At 36.5% G+C, this 19,111-nt stretch overlaps 2 protein-coding genes across 2 annotated transcripts; both read left to right on the top strand.

Moving 5' to 3' along the window:
* The first annotated feature begins 435 nt into the window (after positions 1-435).
* On the top strand, positions 436-8,103 carry LOC136798561 (protein Wnt-4-like). The gene is made up of 4 exons (XM_067055180.1): positions 436-702; positions 4,910-5,139; positions 6,798-7,096; positions 7,476-8,103. Exons 1-4 carry the CDS (start codon positions 620-622, stop codon positions 7,989-7,991), a joined length of 1,128 nt encoding a protein of 375 aa, XP_066911281.1. The 5' UTR covers positions 436-619; the 3' UTR covers positions 7,992-8,103.
* A 5,430-nt stretch (positions 8,104-13,533) lies between these two features.
* LOC136798560 (chymotrypsinogen B-like) lies at positions 13,534-18,567 on the top strand. Its single transcript, XM_067055179.1, has 6 exons — positions 13,534-13,748; positions 15,819-15,860; positions 16,196-16,252; positions 16,487-16,705; positions 17,184-17,399; positions 18,092-18,567. The coding sequence occupies exons 1-6, from the start codon at positions 13,703-13,705 to the stop codon at positions 18,472-18,474; spliced, it is 963 nt and encodes a 320-aa protein (XP_066911280.1). The 5' UTR covers positions 13,534-13,702; the 3' UTR covers positions 18,475-18,567.
* Positions 18,568-19,111: the final 544 nt, after the last annotated feature.

Here is a 19,111-nt window from a genome sequence, read left to right as displayed (position 1 = left end):
AGATTCATAAATGAAAAACATCATCCACTATCATATGATGATGCCAAAACTTCATAGTTCCGCCATTTTGATTTCCGAAATTTGTTTACATTCCATTTGAAAATGAAAGTAAGGAAACTTCGCAAAGGAAAATAAGATTTTTTGAAGTCGCTCAAAAAAAAATTGAAAACCTTGATTGCATAAGGGACTTAATCTTAAATTCTCGCTTGATCACTCAAAAAAAAAAAAATGAAAGAAAAATTCTTAATTAGCATGAACAAAAAATATGATAATAAAAATTCAGCTTTTTTCTATTGTCTTTTTTGAGAAAGTTTTTTTCAAGGCTACTTGCAAATAGTGATGACGATTTATGCTTTAAAAAAAAGTCACAACTTAAAAAGACAATACCGATGATTTTCTTTTCTTGATGAAAAAGAAGGAACTGATAATATTTCTAAATTATAAATGGCTGATTTGGTACAAGGTTGTCAGACCAGAAAAGTGATCTAAAAAACTTAAATTACGATAATTACAAGGATTTAAAGACTTTGATTTTTGGAAAGGGTCAATTGATTTTAAGTCGAAAATAGTACCACCGCGTGGAAAAGAAAGGGATTGTTTTGGATAGTTTTAGTTAGAAATGATGCTTTACCTTTCAAGAGGGAAATTATCAATTTTGATTGGATGTTGCTGTTTGTTTCAGATGATCGAAAGCTATTGGTGGTAAGGTCCTTCATATCACGTGCCCCACCCCGTTGTAACTCCTATTCACATTACAAAGACCCGCTTCACCATTGGGGAAAATCTAATTTTACTTCGAAAGAAATTAGCAATATCAATAAAAACAATACCTAGTATCAAACGCCTCCCTCCTCCCTAAACTCTTTTGACCCTCGATGTGTCACTGGACTTCCTTCAGATATCCAAATACTTCCCGTGACACTGGATATGATGTAAAAGTTTGAGGGTCCAATTCTACGGGTCTTACCAATCGCTCTGATTGATGCTCAGCAATTGAAGTAGCTTGGATATCCAGACTGCAATTGAAAAGGTTCAGCGCTGGGGACAACTGCTATCGAAAAATAAGCCTTATTTTAGTCAATTTGCAATCGCATAAAAGTAAATTACTTTCCTTGCTAACTACCTTAAGGGGACTTATTTTGGCGAATTTGGAAAATTTAGAATTTGCCAAAATAAGTTCTCGCCAAAATTAAATTTTCTGGTATTCAATAGATTTACACTGTCATTCGCCAAAATTAGTTCCCGCCAAAATTGTTAGGATTTTTGCCGCTCGTAAAAATTAGTTCCCGCCAAAATAAGTTCCCTTAAGGCAGTTGGGCAGGCACTCTACGAAAAAGATTGTATCAGTTTTCATGTTAGCCTTGTTTGATGTTGTTAACAAAATCCCTATTGTCTCCTTGAAGAAGATTGAATGAGGAAGGAAGGCTATCTTAGTTGCTTCAAGTAATGTTGCGATGAGATGCACTGCGGTCATCTGAGTTACAGACGTAACGGTCTTGAAAAAATGTTTATCCGGTTCGAGCTATCATTTAAATCTTGTTAGTATTCTACTAATGTTATTAAAAGGATCCATACATTTCATGATAAAATTGTTTTATTTTCCTTTCCTTTACCTAGCACGACACAATCTCTTTCCCAGTGCATGGTCGGTTTTTTATGCTTACTATAGCGCCAGATTCTCCGACGTTCACCAGTAAATAAAATAGAACCTTGAACACACGGGTACGAGGTTGCGCCATAACATTAAATACTTAGGCTACACTCAAATATTCTGAAACAAAAGGGTTTCACCGAAAGGTGTGCTGACATAAAGTTCCAAGTTTTTGTAATGCAGCAAAAGGTTCTATTTTCAAAAGTGACAAATCAAAATCTGACATTGAATTACCTTGTCGGCCCCCTTACGCCTGCCCGTATTATTAACAATTTTCTATTTGGAATATCTGGGCTAATCTAAGTAATTGAATTATGTAAAAAATGGCAAAAGATAAACGTTTATGAAAATTCACTATAGTACTTTCAGTTCTTTCAGACCATTTTTTTGCAACACAACTATCTGTAACAAAATTTGAGGCTAAAATTACACCATAATTTGGGCCCGTGTAAAAAGGCCGATAAAGTAGTTGGCAAAATGACAAAAATGATGAATCATCAAAAAAGGAAGAGTGGGAACGATAAAAAATGGGGAAGTAGACGTGATGACGTTTTTCACAACTGTCTTAAAGTCACATCAATTTAATCTCATCAAGGTTAGGGTGTAACATGATGGGATACTAGTATGTAAAGGAATAGACAATTTCTAGCTGAGGTAGTATGAATTCTGAGGTCTTTCCTTTAACGAGTTGCCGACAAAAAAGAGCAAAAAGTCACACTCCAACGATAGAACTCTCGACCGATAAAGCATAGATAAAAAAATAGGCAAAAGATGCTAAAAGACAGAAAATTTGAAGACATTTTTGAATTCGTCTTGGGAGTGGATAGGGAATGCTTTGATGTTAACCTGGTGTTAATTGGTTAGTCAGTGTTTTGTCTGGATTTCATATTTTGCGTCTTCTCACTAGCCTGACTGGAATTTAGCTATTGCAATGGACTTTACAATTATGATGGCTTTTTCTCATGGAAATGTAAAGGCGTGATTCCCACAGTAGTAAACTTAACCTCAATTTGCTTTCCGATAATACAACGTCCAGTGGAGTAGTAAATTCTACAGTGGAGTAGTAAATTCTACAGGTTGAAAAGTCTGCAATAGCATCCCAGCTGACACACAACGTTCTTTTAACGTTTATCCAACGTTCACAACGTCCATATAACGTTAGATGAACGTTAAAACAACGTTGTGTGCCAGCTGGGATACCGTGGTGAATCTAAGATTACCGAGTTTATGTATCGGGGGATATCGAAGGTGACGGTAAGTGGGATCGATACAAAACAAAGTCGATAGTTGATGTACGGCTCTTTATCGCCTTTGCTCACCTAAACAGACGACGGTATTTCGGTGTTTTTACCGTCGTCAAGCAAAGTGGACGGTGATTTTCGAGACATGTTAATTTTGCTTTATACCGTCCCCTCATATCTCAAATACATAAACTCGCTAATAACAACAAACCTGCACAAATTTATTAGTTTGTGTGACTTTTAATCCCATCCTCCTTTGCGTTAATTGTTCTTGACCTTTACTGTAGGATGGCTTATCTTTCAGCTGTTATCCTCGGAAACACCGGCAAAAACAATATTTCTGCTGCTTACAAATGCGTGTACAGCATCCTTAGAGGCCTCCTGAAGTTACTTTTTTTTACCTACTCATAATCTTGGTCTTTTACTTTGTAAAGTGGCGATAAGAAAGTTTTGTCAGAAATGAGAAAGTTAAGTAGCAAGTTCACGAATTTTCACTTTTGAGGACGACAGAGTGACTGAATCGATTCGAAACAAACCACAGTTTTGGCCCGCAAAATTGAGGACGGTAAAAGTGATGTACCATCGTTCTCAGTCAATCAGGGTATAGACAAATTAGAAGCTAACCGAACAAGTTTCTTCCAGTGGTGTGAATACCTTTTTTCTAGTAGGGGGATTGGTGCTAAGTCGAAAAATACAAAGCGTGACCTTAACTATTTTAAAAAATTACCTTGACGTCAAAAAATACTTAATTTGCGAGGGAAAAGTGCCTCTTAAACATGTCTATTTGTGAGTTAAGTCCAAATTTTCTTCATCGATTGGACTTGAGTGTTTACTACACGCCTAGACATTTTTAATCTGAAATATCCTTTGTAATGTTGGAAAAACAACATAAAAGGATAATTTGTAAACAGGAGCTTTATAGCTTTTCCATTGAATTTTCTGTCATGGCATTTAAGGAATCGTCTTTTCAGAGTCATTACTGAAAAGGTGATTCCTTCAAGTTCAACTTTGACAGATCAAACAATGAAAAGCATGGAATTTCTCAAAAACTGCAGTCATTAAGACTGAACCTTTTTGCCGTAGGGCTAGGCTATGGCAAATCTTGCAAATTTTACAATCTATAGAAAGAACTGAATAAAAAACGTGCAAATACTTTAAAAAATCCAAAATATCATTTTTTCTCTTTGTTTTGGTTCCTTTGTTTGATTTGAAATGCCAGAAAAGGGGATTCCTTTGCTCAAAATGGCATTTCAAATGCCAACGAAATGCCAACATGCTGTCATCATTAGGCGTTTGACAAACCGAACAATTGCGCGGAACAATAGAATTGAAAAGAATACTGCAAGCAATTACAAATGCCAGGCTGGTCTAAACGCAGCCAATCAGGGCATAATCATTACTCTCGATGTGTTTGTACGAGTTTCAATCCCATCAACCTTTGCGTTAATCTCTTTTTCACGTTAATTGCATCATTTGACAAAAGATATATAACACTTTGCACGTTTCTTTAATTGAGCCGCATTGAATTGTGGGATTGCAACTCGTACAAATGTCAAAAAAAGTGAAATGAAATAATTATGACGTATGCGTTGCGGAGCGCTATTCTATCCCGGCGATCTCTGAACAAGAGCTGAAAAAAAATCCCTGTGGAGAAAGGTTTTTGAGACGATATTTTTTGAATGTTGGACAGTTTTCATTGAAATTCCCTCAATGGGCATAAATTTCAGAATTCTAGCTAACAACACTCTTTTTCCTTTATAAGAACAATTTAATAAGAGTAATGAGGGGGCAATGAGGCTCAAAATCGCTAAAAAAAAGAATGGGATTGCTCAACTTTAAGCAAGTTAAGGGTAAAACTTTGGTATCCTAAAATATCTTAATTTAATTATAATAAGAACAGGATAAGAACAATTTAAATCTCAAAGTGCCAAAAAAATAAGAACAGGCCAAGCTTCATCAAAAGCTTACTGGTTCTTACGAGACAAAAAGTGTAACTAACAACTCTGTCTCTTTTCAGGAGCCTTGGTCAAATTCAAGTCAACAACATACCACAACATCTTCTCATCAATTCGTACAGATTAACACGTCAGCAAAAACTCATCATAGAAACCACACCCAAATTATTGGAATCAGTCAGTAGAGGTGCTTCTTTGGCTACACAAGAATGTCGACGACAATTTCAATATAGAAAATGGAATTGCCCAATACATACCTCACAGTCAGTGTTTGGAAGGATATTGAAAAAAGGTAAGGGGAGAATTGAAACAACTTCTTCTAGATTTTTCTTATTGCTTCCTTTTTCTTGAAGAAGACGCTATCTTGTCACACCCGATGTGACCACTAACTTTTATACCCCTGAACCCAAGCCATACCCGCCATCTTTGAACAGAGCTCAAGTGGTTTCCTAATGGTGGCACTACTCGATGTGGGTCGATTTGCAATTCGATTAAATTTTCAGTTCAAAAGTTTTTCCCCCAAGACTGGATGAAAAGATTTTGCTTGGAAATTGAGCCCAGGGTACATAAAAGTCAGTGGATGGGACCTATCATCCATGGTTAATCGGCCAATAAAGCATCCTAGAAAGGAGTGTGAACAATTTACAAAGTTGACCGTGATAACTTTGGCGTATGAAATCTACTCTCATCAGCAGGAACCTAGGCTACTAAGTGAGAGGTGTCTGTGTCTTTTCAAAGATCTGTGATTATGATGAATAAGGATAAAAATCAAAAATTTAAAAGTTTAGAGTCCAGACCTTAGAATCAATTTATAAATTGGGCTAAGATTCAACCAACGCTGATGTTCCAAAGACCAATGGATCTAACAATGTGCTAGCCTGTATCAAACTCTTCCTCACTATAAAGATAACATGAAGACCACACGCGGAAAAGGTTTCGATAAATATAGATAATCGTTCAGGAACAGGGTGGTGCAGGCTAGCCAAGTGATACCCCTGTCTCACAGCCCCGGTGGAACTTTCCCACACGTACAGTGGAGATTTCGAAATCCAAGTGTGGATTGAAATTATTTTGTTTCAAGCTTAAAATATCCAGAGGAGACAGTTTTTGAGTACAATTTTTTACATTGAGTTTCAGATGGGGATGAAAGTAAAGTCTATTTCCCAGTCGGCTGAAACTTCAGGATATTATTCCCACCGGGGACGAAATTTTGGCTAAATTTTCAAGTGGGGCTAGGGTCCCAGCGGGTCTGCGGGATAAAGGAGTGTCGAGTGCTTGCTATGGCAGGGATTGATTTTCTCTGCATCCTTGTTTTCTGACTTGTCTTGTCGTGAAATCTATTTTATCCTTAAGACAAAAAGGAAGACCGCCAAACTCCAGAGTCAAGTACCGTAAAGTTTGATTCCTTTAAAAAAGCAATAGACTTGAAATAACTGACAACCACACTTAAGGAGGATATAGGCTTCTTTAGGTAGATTAAAGGACACCGCGCATTAAATGTCTATATCAAGGTGGTCTAAAATGGTTAATAAACAATAAATTGTTTATGTCTGGAAAGATACTATCTTCTTGTGACCCAGCCCTAGATATTTATAAAAGAAATAGGAAGTAGGGGCCAATCCTTATGATCTTTATTGTCTTTCTTGGGAGTTAAATGCATGTGTTTGGCTCGAAAGAAGATAGGATTTTGAAAAAAGGTGCCTGCGGATTATGCCTGGCAAAGGTTTTGATGACCAAAAATCTGATGTTGTAGGGAAAATGAAACACGGAAAGTTCTTTGAAAGACAGAATAAGATTTCTTATTTTTCATGTCCCCTTATGTCAGAAATAACAAAAAATTTTCGCCCCAGTACTTTGGTAGTACACGAACATTTATTACACATGGCACGTTTCAGCAACTTTTCCTGAATTACCCAATAAATTGAATGTATTTATCTCTTATCATTTTAGCATGTAGAGAAACAGCGTTTATCTACGCCATCACGTCAGCCGGTGCCACATATGCGTTAACTGAAAACTGCGCTAAAGGTCTAATTAAAGATTGCTCGTGTCGTCAAGGCAACAGTATTCCTCAACCCAAACTCCTTAATCCACATTTACCTCCAAAGCAACAAGAACTTATTTACGAAGGTTGTCATGACAATATTCAATATGGCTACCAGCGTGGTAAAGCGTTCGTAGATGCAACAGAAGGAAGTCGTGATTTTCATGCCTTTGTTAATCTTCACAACAACGAGGCTGGAAGACAGGTAAGGTCAACTCCTAATTTTGTAGTTGATATTTTACGTGAAAAATACTGCACTCAAAGATATCCCGTTCCAGTTGTTGAGGTTGTTTGGGGGGCGTCACTCTCATTGTGAGAGTCTTTGCCCACTCAAAGATATCCCGTTGATTTTAATTCAAAATCAAAATTTTACGTTAACATTTCTATATTTTATAGTTTTGATGTTGATAAATTTAAATCCTATTGTTTCCCAACGCGTTTATAAGCATATGCAGGCTCAGCTTTTGGTATCTAAACAATTTCCTGTAGATACTATAGATGCTAGCATTTAATTTTGCTGACACCCAAAACCACCCCCTTTTGTATTTTATTTTTTACTGATAAATCTCCTACTTTCATTTTAGGCTGTTATCGACTCTATGGTTATTCAGTGTAAATGTCACGGAGTATCTGGGAATTGTAATGTCAAGACATGCCGCAAAGCATTACCCAAATTCTCAGAGGTCGGCAAGCGCCTTATCACACAGTATGATACAGCTGCTAAAGTTCAAGCGGCCCAAATATTGAGCACGCGGCGTATTGGAAAATCAGCTCGAGTATTAGGTGACGAAATTAGCATACCACGTTCGAAAAGTGATATTTTTCGACAGCCACAGAAACAAGATTTAATTTTTATAGAAGATTCACCTAATTTTTGTGTTAAGAATGTAGAACATGGTTCAATGGGGACTCAAGGACGATATTGTAATTCTTCATTACGTGCTAAAGGAACTCAAGGTTGCGATGTCTTGTGTTGTGGCAGACAGTTTGTAAAAGAGAAATTAACAGGTCCTGAGAAATGTAATTGTAAATTTATCTGGTGCTGTGAAGTAACTTGTGAACAATGCATTGTAACGAGGGAATACAGTAAATGTAGATAATCTTTAGACCAATGTTCATTAAAAAAAACCTGACAAAATTTTTACAACATAGTTTTATATGATAATTTTATATGATTTTAGAAAGAAAGAAAGTTTTATTGTAGTTGTTTAATCTCATGCTAAGAATTTCAATGCGAAAAGGGTAAGAATTAAACGACGTTCCTTTTGATAGAAATTATATGCAATACTATAGTTTTATCATATTATAGCTGCCGGGGACATGCGATCGGTGTATAATAAATAACGGACCATGTCAGACAAACCTGTTTTCACAAGATTTTGGTCAATTTACTTGAATTTTTGACCCTGTTAAACATAAATTCGAAAGTTTTTCACAAATATTTGATAAAAATTGGACTAGGTGGTTGCGTCCCCTTAGAATTTTCAAAACATGAGAAACAGAAAATATAGGCCAACCAACAACAAAATTGAATTAACCGTTTTGTGTATTTTTATAAATATTTATTGCTAATATATTGTTTAATGTTTTGTAAATTGTAAAGGAATATTTTAAACATGTAAATCACCATTTAGGAAAAAAGATCACCCTTTCTCCAGTCTTTTTCTCCTTTTGACCAATTTGTTCGGCTTTTGAGTTAACCTGAACACGCACATTGACGCTGTAAAAGTGTATGATTAACTTTTAGATTTTGTTGAAAAAGTTAGCAGTGCTGTGTCACAAAACTGGTGACTACCCCTTTTGTCGCTGGAAAGATCTCCCAGAAATTGTATTTCTTATGAAGAGCTACAACTTTAAATCTTATACACGTTTTCCCCCTGTTTTCAACTTTTTGACTTTTGAAAATAAAAAATTGAAATATTCTTAATTTCAAAAATTTTGTGTGCAATTTCTTTAGAAATTGGATGTTTTAGAGTCCATAAAGCCTAAAAATGTTCTTAACTTGTTCTTAATATTTTAGCCATGGGGGGGGGGGGGGGGTTAATGATCGACCGTACAACCCTAAAGGGTCCCTTTTCTAAGCTTCCCAAAGTATTCAAATATTTCACTGAAAGGGTGTAGAATTTGGAAAATCTGACCATATTTTGCCTAAAAATGGTCAAAAATTTGCACCGTTGATTTTTCGCAAAATTTACTCAAATGTTTGCTGCATTGTAAGGGTCCGATTTTAGAGCTCTACTTTTGGGCCGCACGTACGGTCATTTTTGAATCGAGTGCCCCCCCCCGGGTTCTTATAAAAAAATGTTACAATAAAGCTTTTACCAAGCTAGGTGCCATCCATAAACATTCAACTGCGTTCGAGAGTGCATTTGAAGTACCTTGTCCAAGAAAAAGCAAATAAAAATAAATTCATCAAAAATAGAAGCAAGGATCAAAACAACATTCCCAGCATATCATAACGCCCACGTCACCTGGTATTTATTGACAAGCTGTCGTTCCTATTTTTGACATTTTCAAAGATCTTGACAGTCTTATTTATACAATGAATACCAATTGATATCGATATACGGAAGAAGGGTGAACAAATCTTTTCAAACACTCCTTTCTCACAGATCTGGTAGGATTTTTTCAGCCAGTAGGGTTAAAAATTACGGACCAAAACTCGATGGGAATTGACAACCCCATGTTTTCTAAGAAATTCAGTGGTGATGGAAAAGATACCCAGGGGGGGGGGTACTTAGGCAAAAATGGATGATGGGTATGTGCGGACGGTAAGGGTCGGTTTTTTCACCTTTCAAAGTCTCTCTAAGGGTCGGAAAAATCAGAAAGTTTTAAATTAGTCTCTCTAGGGGTCGGAAAATTCAAGATTTTTAGGAAATTTTTTCATTTTCAGAGAAAAAATTGTAATAAAGTCTCTCTAAGGGTATGACTTTTTTTCAAAAATCGGGAAAAAAAAATTCAAAAAGTCTCTCTAAGGGTCACCTTTGCAGCAAAAATCAGTCTCTCTAAGGGTCGGTTTTCGGAGGTCCCGTCCGGACATACCCCTCATTCGCCAACCCTAGTACCCCCCCCCCTGGAAAAGATAGCACAATATTTTCCAGTGAGGATTAGCTTATCCAATTATTTTCAACGGGGATAAAAATTACCTTTGCAGCAAAAATCAGTCTCTCTAAGGGTCGGTTTTCGGAGGTCCCGTCCGGACATACCCCTCATTCGCCAACCCTAGCCTAGTACCCCCCCCTGGAAAAGATAGCACAACATTTTCCAGTGAGGATTAGCTTATCTAATTATTTTCAACGGGGATAGAAATTAGAGTATAATTTTCTATCGGGCATCATATTTTGACCAATTTTTCCATTAGGAAGGGGCCCCATCGGGTCTGCGTGAGAAGGGGGTGCTTTTAAACCAAAAGAAGTTCTTGGCACTGTACGGATATCCCCTGTAAATGAATTTGCCCATGAAAAAAAAAGAATCAAAAGAATCGAAAATGTAGCTAAAGAAGATTTATATAATTTTTAATTTCCAAGTTTATTGGAAAAACGGCTCATTATAAAAACTGCAGCCGTATAAGACCAGCCATTTTTCAGATTATTTTAGATAAAATCTTAATCAGCCTGTAAAATACAAACCGAAGAAGAGGCCGACTATAACTTTTGTGCATCGCCTCAGCCGCGGTCGATTTTTATCACCAGTCAAAATTCCATCTAAAATGCACAGGTAGTTACATATCTTTTTTTTACAACAGTCGAGTTTGTGAGCGTTATGGACTTGTACACGTCTCAATAAATCGGTTTCATGACGAAAAAGCAGTGACATCACCAACATATTTATCAGACACTGTGCCAAAATAAATACAATCTCTCTTAAAATGATATAAAACAAATTGACAATGAGATATTTGTGAGAGCTTCACCTATGTTCCTAATTCGTTTGTAAACTATTTGAAGATTAGTCTCGTTGATGCACAGTTTTAATTCGGAGTTTGGTCTGTTTGTGCAAAAGCTTCATGCCAGAGACGTATTTCTTTAACAAATAATTAGAGCCTTGTAAATAAATCTCTTTGACCTTGTTTGCTTGCAAATTCAGCGAGGTATCCTCAAAGACTTCAAGCTAGTTGTAGTTGTCGCGTCGATCATCATCACTATTTTGGCTTAACTTTTAATTAATGCACCCCTGTCTCGCAGCTCCGGTGGAAGTTTTTCCTTATTGGGAATGAAAATTTTAATCACTATCCCAATGGGAATAAAATTAATATTTTTCCCAGCCCAAAAATTCCAGTGGGGATGGTTTTAGAGTGCAATTTTTTCCATAGAACTTTAAGTATGAATGAAACTCCCATGAAATCAAAGTCAATTTCCCAGCGAATCTGTGACAGAGTGGATGTATTAGTGAAGTCAGGTCAGTGAGGTCAGGAAAGTATTATCGAAGCTTTCAAAGAGCAAAATGTTAAAACTAAACATTGGGCCATTCCATTTTACACGCTTTTATTTATAAGAACAATTTTATAAGAGCACGAGGTTAAAAATTTAACAAAATCTAAGAACAAATTAACATGAATGAGAACAATCTGAGCCTCAGATTTCAAATATTACTAAGAAAGTACTGATCTTTACAGACTTTATAACAGATTTTAAACCTGAATGGATATTAAATTGAACAGCACATATTGAAAAGTCAAGGCAAAATAATTTAAGTGAATTGTCGCAGAAAAAATCTGTCAAAAAAGTTGTTCAATTATTGGACATTATTTGCTCAGAGTTGGATCCATTAAATCGTTCTTTTAAGTGCACAATGACTTGTTTACAGAAGCCAGTAATAAATAATCATTTACAAGAAACACTATGTAGACGATATCAAAGTAGTTGCGGTTTGGTGAAGTAGATGAGAACAAGGAACGAACCTTTGTAACATGGTCTCTTCAACAATAACAATAATCTCTCTCCCTTCACTCCCGAGAATCTTACCTCTCATCTCTTTGAACCTGAATTCAAGATTTACGCAGGAACAAACTCATCGTTCGTGGTTGAGATGACGCCCTTTAAAAGTATTTTGCTATTGACGCTCCCTCTATACTCTTGCGAGCGCAGCGTGCAGAAAAAAAAAGCATGTCTTACCCAAAACAATGCAAAATACTTGTGAAAGGGCGCCATTTTCGTAATAAATGTAAATGAGCGCCTTTTCACATTTCAACGAGCGTATTTTTTTTCTAGAAGAACATATTGCATGTTGGAAATCAATTTCAATAACATAAATTTCTGGATTGATGATTGTCTACTGTGTTGACTATTGTAACATCGGTATCTCAAGAATAAAAATTCGTCTTCTCTAAAAATAAATCTCTTGTCCATTTTTCAAGAATGCGGGATATAGATTCTTGCGCTGTCAAACTTGTACCCTGGGTCAAGTGCAATACCAAGAGCATATACTACCACCCACATTATTTTGAAGAGCCCATAAAGCAAAGAGTGTCTGTCTATTCAAATCATTAATCCTTTAGGAGCATAACACTTAAACTCAATACGTAATTTAATTTTGTGGTTGCCATTTGAACTGGCTTAAAGCTACTTTTTGAGTGAATTCACTCTATTCAGATTTAACTGCACATAACATAAGAGTCGGGCATTAAAGCCACTATACCAATTTTAAACCAGAGTGTGTAGTTCCACTTGGAGTAGCGGAACCGGACCCTTTTTCGGCCCCTCCTGTCTTCTATACTGCCCTTCCCAGGAAAAATTGGCCAGAATATCGTTCCCGGTGGAAATTTATCCTCTAATGTTTGTCCCCACTGAAAATAATCAAATAAACCAAACCCAAGTGCAAAATATTATGCTGTTTTCCCCATCTCCACTGGATTTTCTGACTTCCGACTTTCTGACCAAAGAATTTAAGCTCCCAGCCATAAAAAATATGGGAATATCAATCCCCATCGAGTTTCATCCGCTGTTCTTACCTCCAATAGCTGAAAAAAAATCCTACCAGGTCTTTGAGAAGGGGGGTGTACTGTTTGAGACGGGAATTTGAGTTATTTTAGTCCGGACAAACGGTATCTAGAAAAAAAATCGTTTGGAATTTCGAAAGAGGAAAAATTATTCAAAATTTGGGTAGCATTTGGTGAAAACCTTAGAATGTTTTTAGCTGGTGGAATTTCTGTTCACTTATGCACGGTGTGACGGAAAATCGGGAAAAATTTGACGGATTAGAGTAATCGGGTACCTCTTATAACCCTCTCTATAAGCGTCAATGTTTTGAATATTTCAAGTCAAACTCTAATCTACGTATGCCTAAAACCAAAAGAAAAACAAATTTCAAATCTGTTTATTTGATTAAGATTATCAAGCAACGCAATCTGATAAATCCTACATTGCCTTTCATAATGAGACACTTAAAAACTGAGCACAAGTCAACAACAAATACAATTTTGACATAATATTGTCCTTCTATGTATGTGTACATAGGTTGCAATACAATCATATATTTACAAAGGGCTAAAGTTTCCCTTTTTTATTTGTTGATGTTCGAAAGTATGATCGCATCATCAGTAAATTGAAACAAAATAAACGTCCCTTGATGCTCTCTAATCCTTCCTTCGACTTTAAAAGGAAGGAACATGTCCAAGACAGAACAATTCAACCGAGGCACCTTCGAAGTAATAAGATCAGAGAAGAAATATCAGGAGCCAAGCCCTGAAAATTGCAAGCAGAAGAAAACTTGACAACCTTTAACATCATTGGAACAACAAGTCATTTTCATATAAAAGAACCTGATAAATCAAAAGTGCTAACAAAGGTATAAAGAAGTAGCTGCAGCTGAGATGTTGATTTACATTGCAACGGTCTTCCTGCTTCTTTCACAAAATGGTAAGTGAAAACATTTCGTTTCTCCATGAACATATAAACAACTGGATGTCTATCTTCCATTGTATCTTTGGAAGTGATAGCTTCGTTGCTGACATTGTTAGCAAGGTATTCCCAAGGGGTATATCATCAGAATTTACTGTTTCATTTTATGGTTTTAACGAGGCGGCAACAAAACTAGCAGTGCTTTCTACAAAATACAAAGGAGATGGATGTCCAGTCGTTTATATAGGGTGTCTCGAGTCATACCACTTCTATAGAAAGAAAGTTTTTGAAATCATCACCTTTAGGCAATGAATTGGATTACACTAACATTTTTGAAAAAAACTTTGATTCTTCATAAACAGGCTATTTAAAACCTGAAAATTATTGATCCGAGGGGAAGGGTAATATCCTTGCCTACCGACGGTATCGTTTAACTTCTTGAACTTTGAGATTATCGATGGAATCAATCGAGTAAGCGGGCCTAAGCACGTTTGAACTCATTGACTGAATTGGTCTGAAAACTGATCAAATTATCCATTTGAATTATCGATCAATGAGCAAGATCATTTTTAGCAAAAAAACATTCCCTGGGTTAACCTGAACAAACTTAAACGTGCATATTCTACTGGAACAAGAGCTAATATAAGAAATATTTGTACCATTGTCATCTAAGAGGGTCGAATTTGACAAAAATATGTTTACAAAAATCCCTCTTGTTCCGTAATCAAGCACAATGTTGCTCTTAAAAGAAAATTAAACATACTTGAGAGGGGTTGATTTTTTGATGCCAAGATAACGTTTTTTGGAAAAACAACAACATTCTTAATCATAATCAAAATATTGATTAGTCATTGGTGACAACATTTTCTAAAGCCACATATTTATGAGGCTCCCCAGCGGTAACTCTAATCACGATATGACGCATTTTTTTGTCTTCAATCACGATTACGTAAAACAGCAAAAAACTTTGATAATCACGCATCCCTTTAGGGTTAGGGTTAGGGTTAGTCCAAGTCACGCATCACGACTTTGACTTTTGCAATCACGAAGAATAAATTTCCATATCACGTAATCACTCTAGAAAAAAGTCCTTACCACGACATCATGCAAGCTGCTTTGGGGGCCTCATTTATGACTGAATTGCAACGATACAATATCCCTGACAGTAGAATCCCTGTTCGACTTCAATCTACCGGAAAAATAGACAAGGATATTGGACTCGTGGAATACCCAACCCGGTAGCTATCGGAGGATATTTGGCATAGGTTGATGGCTTTCAGTGGAGCATTATCCATTCTGCACATACAGTTGACGCTCTCTAATTCGACGTTCTACTATTCGATAGGCTCCCTTATTCGATGAAATTTAAAGTCCCCGTCAACAAGAAACTCTCATAAACGACGTTCTACTATTCGATAAGCTCCCTTATTCGATGAAAATCCGATTCCCCTTGAAGATCGAATTAGAGAGCGTCAACTGTACATGTATTCAGAATTCAAACCGCGTAGGCTTCTGCTCATCCTCTAGCGAAAAAAGTTTCTTATAGGAAGTATAGAAGTCTGCGATTCAGACTTTTAGCGAAAGAAGCTGGGTCTAAAGTCCATGTTTATGACGTTCGTTGGCGTTTGTTTTAGAAGCGATTTTTTTGCGTTGGCTAATCACCACGCTCAAAAGCTCATTTAATATTCATCTCGATTTGGATGATAAACATTAAAGCGGTCCAACCTGGACAGATTTCCTTACGGAGCTATAGTAGCAATCATAGTGAATACGTGTCATGCGCAGAGTAATTAGGGTCTGCTATGAGTAGAGCAAGGACTATAGAAGTTTTCATGGTTTGTTATGTTACGTACTTTCTATGGAAGTAAATATTTGATTTGGGTAAGGGATTGCACTCTACAGATTCGAACGTTTGCTTCCATAATTGCGAAAATTACGTAATACTTGCTTCCATAATTGCGGAAAATACGTAACTTTGCAAAACATGAACCTCTATAGGTAACCGTATCCAGGATTCATTTCTGACCAGCTAGAAAAATCACCGATGTAAAGTACGTTATATATAAGATCACTTTCTTTCAATTCCAGGCATAGATGCAAAGACTCTCCCGACATTTCAATCAACCACAGGTACGAACCCTTTCATCAATATTAATTGCCTTATTCCAAAACACTACCAGAAGATATCCTTTGAAATCTCAAAAACAACGAAATTGTTCAAAAGAAAAAGGTCAAAGATGATAGACACTATACCAGAGTGTATCTCACGTAAAACGTAAAAGAAGACATTGACAATAGACCCTTTACGACAAAGAATTCTGAAATTTCCGTAGATAGTAACAACCATTTCACGATAAGCACGTTTTTACGCTTAAAAAGTCAAAAAGTTAAGAATATCTGAAGGTTTCAAAAAATTTGAATGTTCTCATAAAAAACGTGTATACATTCATTTGGTTCAATTTTAGCTGGACAACCATCTGCCCCAAACACGCCACCCCTACCACCCACTAAAGTAACGAAAGGTAAGAATCCCTCTAAATTCCCATTTTTGCTAAATATTTATACACAAAAAATCCTTTCCCACTTTTACTAAACAGAAACAATAAATTTCAAAATGTCTCAAACGGTCAAAGTGGTAAAATGTCAAGAAAATGTTCTATTCTTTTCCAAAAATTTTCGTCAAAAAATTCGAGAAATCCTTCTCCAAAATTATCTTGATATTTCAAACCTTCACACAATAATATCTCTCATTTCAGAGAACCTTTGCGGTCAAGTTCCAAAATCAAAAGCTCTTGGTCGTATCATTGCTGGAACGAACGCTTTACGTGGCTCATGGCCATGGCAAGTAGTCATCAAATTTCGTGATAGCTTGGTATGCGGTGGTGTTTTGATCGCACCAACACACGTGTTGACTGCTGCTCACTGTTTTCAATCTATACCTCGTGGGATAATCAGTCTTTTGACTGTCACATTGGGTAAGGTAGTCTAGCATTATTCAGACATAGTAGAAAATAAGCAAGAAATAATTGACAAATTTTACTTTGATAGGATTAATTTTCTCGGAGATTGAATTTCGCGGATTTACGTGTTATCCGCGAAAGTAAGTTCAAGTGGAAATTTGAAAAGGTTTTATCCGAGAATTTTTTAGGAATCAAATTCCACAAAATGTCAAGAGACGACTTTTAACACGTTTACCACCATCAAAGAAGCGCTAACAATGCGTAAGTCCCTGCAACATCTTTGGCAGATGAGCTCAACTAACATGTATAGTTTGGCAGTGAAATAGCAAAAATTGCACAAAATCGTGAAAATATTGTCTCACAATAGAGCCATCTGCGAAACTAAGTCCCTGCAAAATCTTTCGCGGATGAGCTCAACTGCGAAATCAATAAATAACATAATGCACCTGTAGTATCTAAAGACCTCTAAACCTTTCACATGTTCATCTTTCAGGAGACCATAGACTGAACAAATACGATTCAGGCGAACAGAATTTCACCATTACAAAGATAGATATACACGAACATTTTTCTTCACCAACTATCTTCAACAATGACATAGCACTGCTCACGCTCAATACACCTGCCCGGTTTAACGAGCACATACAACCAGTCTGTTTGCCGGACAGTGATGTTGATGTTATTGTAAATCGGACATGTTATGTTACAGGTACAGATAGGGTATTATCTTTCTTGAATATGAGAATCCCGGGGGGGGGGGCACTGGGTTTGCGGACTGACGGTATGTGCGGGCCAAAAATTGGCTTTTAAAATTGCACCCTTACAGTGCAGCAAAAATCAGTGAAAATCATACCCTTAGAGTGCATTTTCCCCAAAATTTTTCGATCCTTTTCGTGCAAAAGATGGTCAAAATTCTAGCATTTTTGGTCAAAATATCTAGATTTTTCAAAAAATTTCTGAAATTTCTACCCTTACAGTGCATCTCTAGTTTTTCCGACCCTTACAGCGCATTTTAAACATATTGGAAAAGGTACCCTTAGGACCCGCACATACCCGTCGGTCTTTTTGCCCAGCTGCCCCCCCCCCCCCACCGGGATGAGAATACACGAGTCAACAAGTCAGTTAGGTATAGAGGAAACATCTCGTTTACAATTTGAGGATTGCTTCAAACCCCATTTTCTCAAAGGAAAATCTAAGCGCGATACAGTCTCCTATATCACCTGGTATTCCGGGTACTCGTCAGAACATTTTGACCAGTGTTTGAGAACTTTTTAGCCGGTACGCCGGAATTTTACGAATAAAATTATCGGTTTTCCTGTATTTTGTACACCTTGGAAGCCCTCAACTTCGTAGGTTTTAAAATAATCTTTGATTTCTTTCCTTTTTCATTTTTCATGAAAGGATGGGGAAGATCATCAGTTTATTCGAACAAGATGTCAAACTCTCTTCAACAAACACGTTTAACAACACTTTCACATTCTGAATGTGTCAACAAAAACAATCAACTTCTACCAGTCAGCAACCAAATGTTCTGTGCAGCACAGATCAACCCACAACTTCAAGCTAACAGTGCTTGTCATGGAGACTCAGGAGGTCCGTTGATGTGCAAAGAAACTGATGGTTCATGGACATTAAATGGTCTTGTCAGTTGGGGTTCTGCGAAATGTGATACACAAGACGGATATACCGTCTTTGTAAAAGTCTCTAAGTTTATTCGTTGGACTGTCGGTAAACAGATTGCTGGGATGTTACAATCAAGGAAACAGAAGAATGTTGTCCAATAAACTCAAGTCGTCTGTGGATCAGAGATAATTTTGGATAATTTTGTTTGTGTGTTTAAATCGAAAATTATGGTTTTGTCAGTTTTGTATATAGGATATGAAACAATGAAAAAAGACAATAACGATTGAAGAAGAAACTTTGGGAAAGGAAACAAGAGAAGTTGGGTAAAACTTGCCATTTTCGATACTGGAGATTAACATGTTCAAAATATACACGTTTTTTTTGTATAAGCATTTGTCTGTCCTATTCCAGGCTGGCATTATGGGGGGACATTATGCTTAGCATTCTTTTGTTCCCAAACAGTAGAACCATTGCTTAGGTACCAAAAACTGAGCCTGCATATGCTTATAAACGTTATGCTTATAAAAGAAAAAACATGTATGATAAAATGACACATAAAGATTAAGAAACGTTGTATTTCTTTTCAATACTTAAAGTTTCTTGCTTACGCAATCATCAGTTGATTAGAAATAACTATCAAAACAAAATTCTACGTTTATTTAAAAAATTCAATACAGCGTCTTCATATAAAAAAAATTGACGTCAATCATTAGAATCGAAGATTTCAAGTAAGTGTTTGTTTGCCGGCATTTTGAGATAAGTTCAGATCTAGAGTTCAGTAAATTGTCTTTACGCAAA

This window comes from Clytia hemisphaerica, unplaced genomic scaffold (genome assembly GCF_902728285.1).
Source record: "Clytia hemisphaerica strain Z4C2 unplaced genomic scaffold, Clytia hemisphaerica genome assembly, whole genome shotgun sequence".
Lineage (NCBI taxonomy): Eukaryota > Metazoa > Cnidaria > Hydrozoa > Leptothecata > Clytiidae > Clytia > Clytia hemisphaerica.
This window is presented reverse-complemented; position numbering and strand designations above follow the sequence as displayed.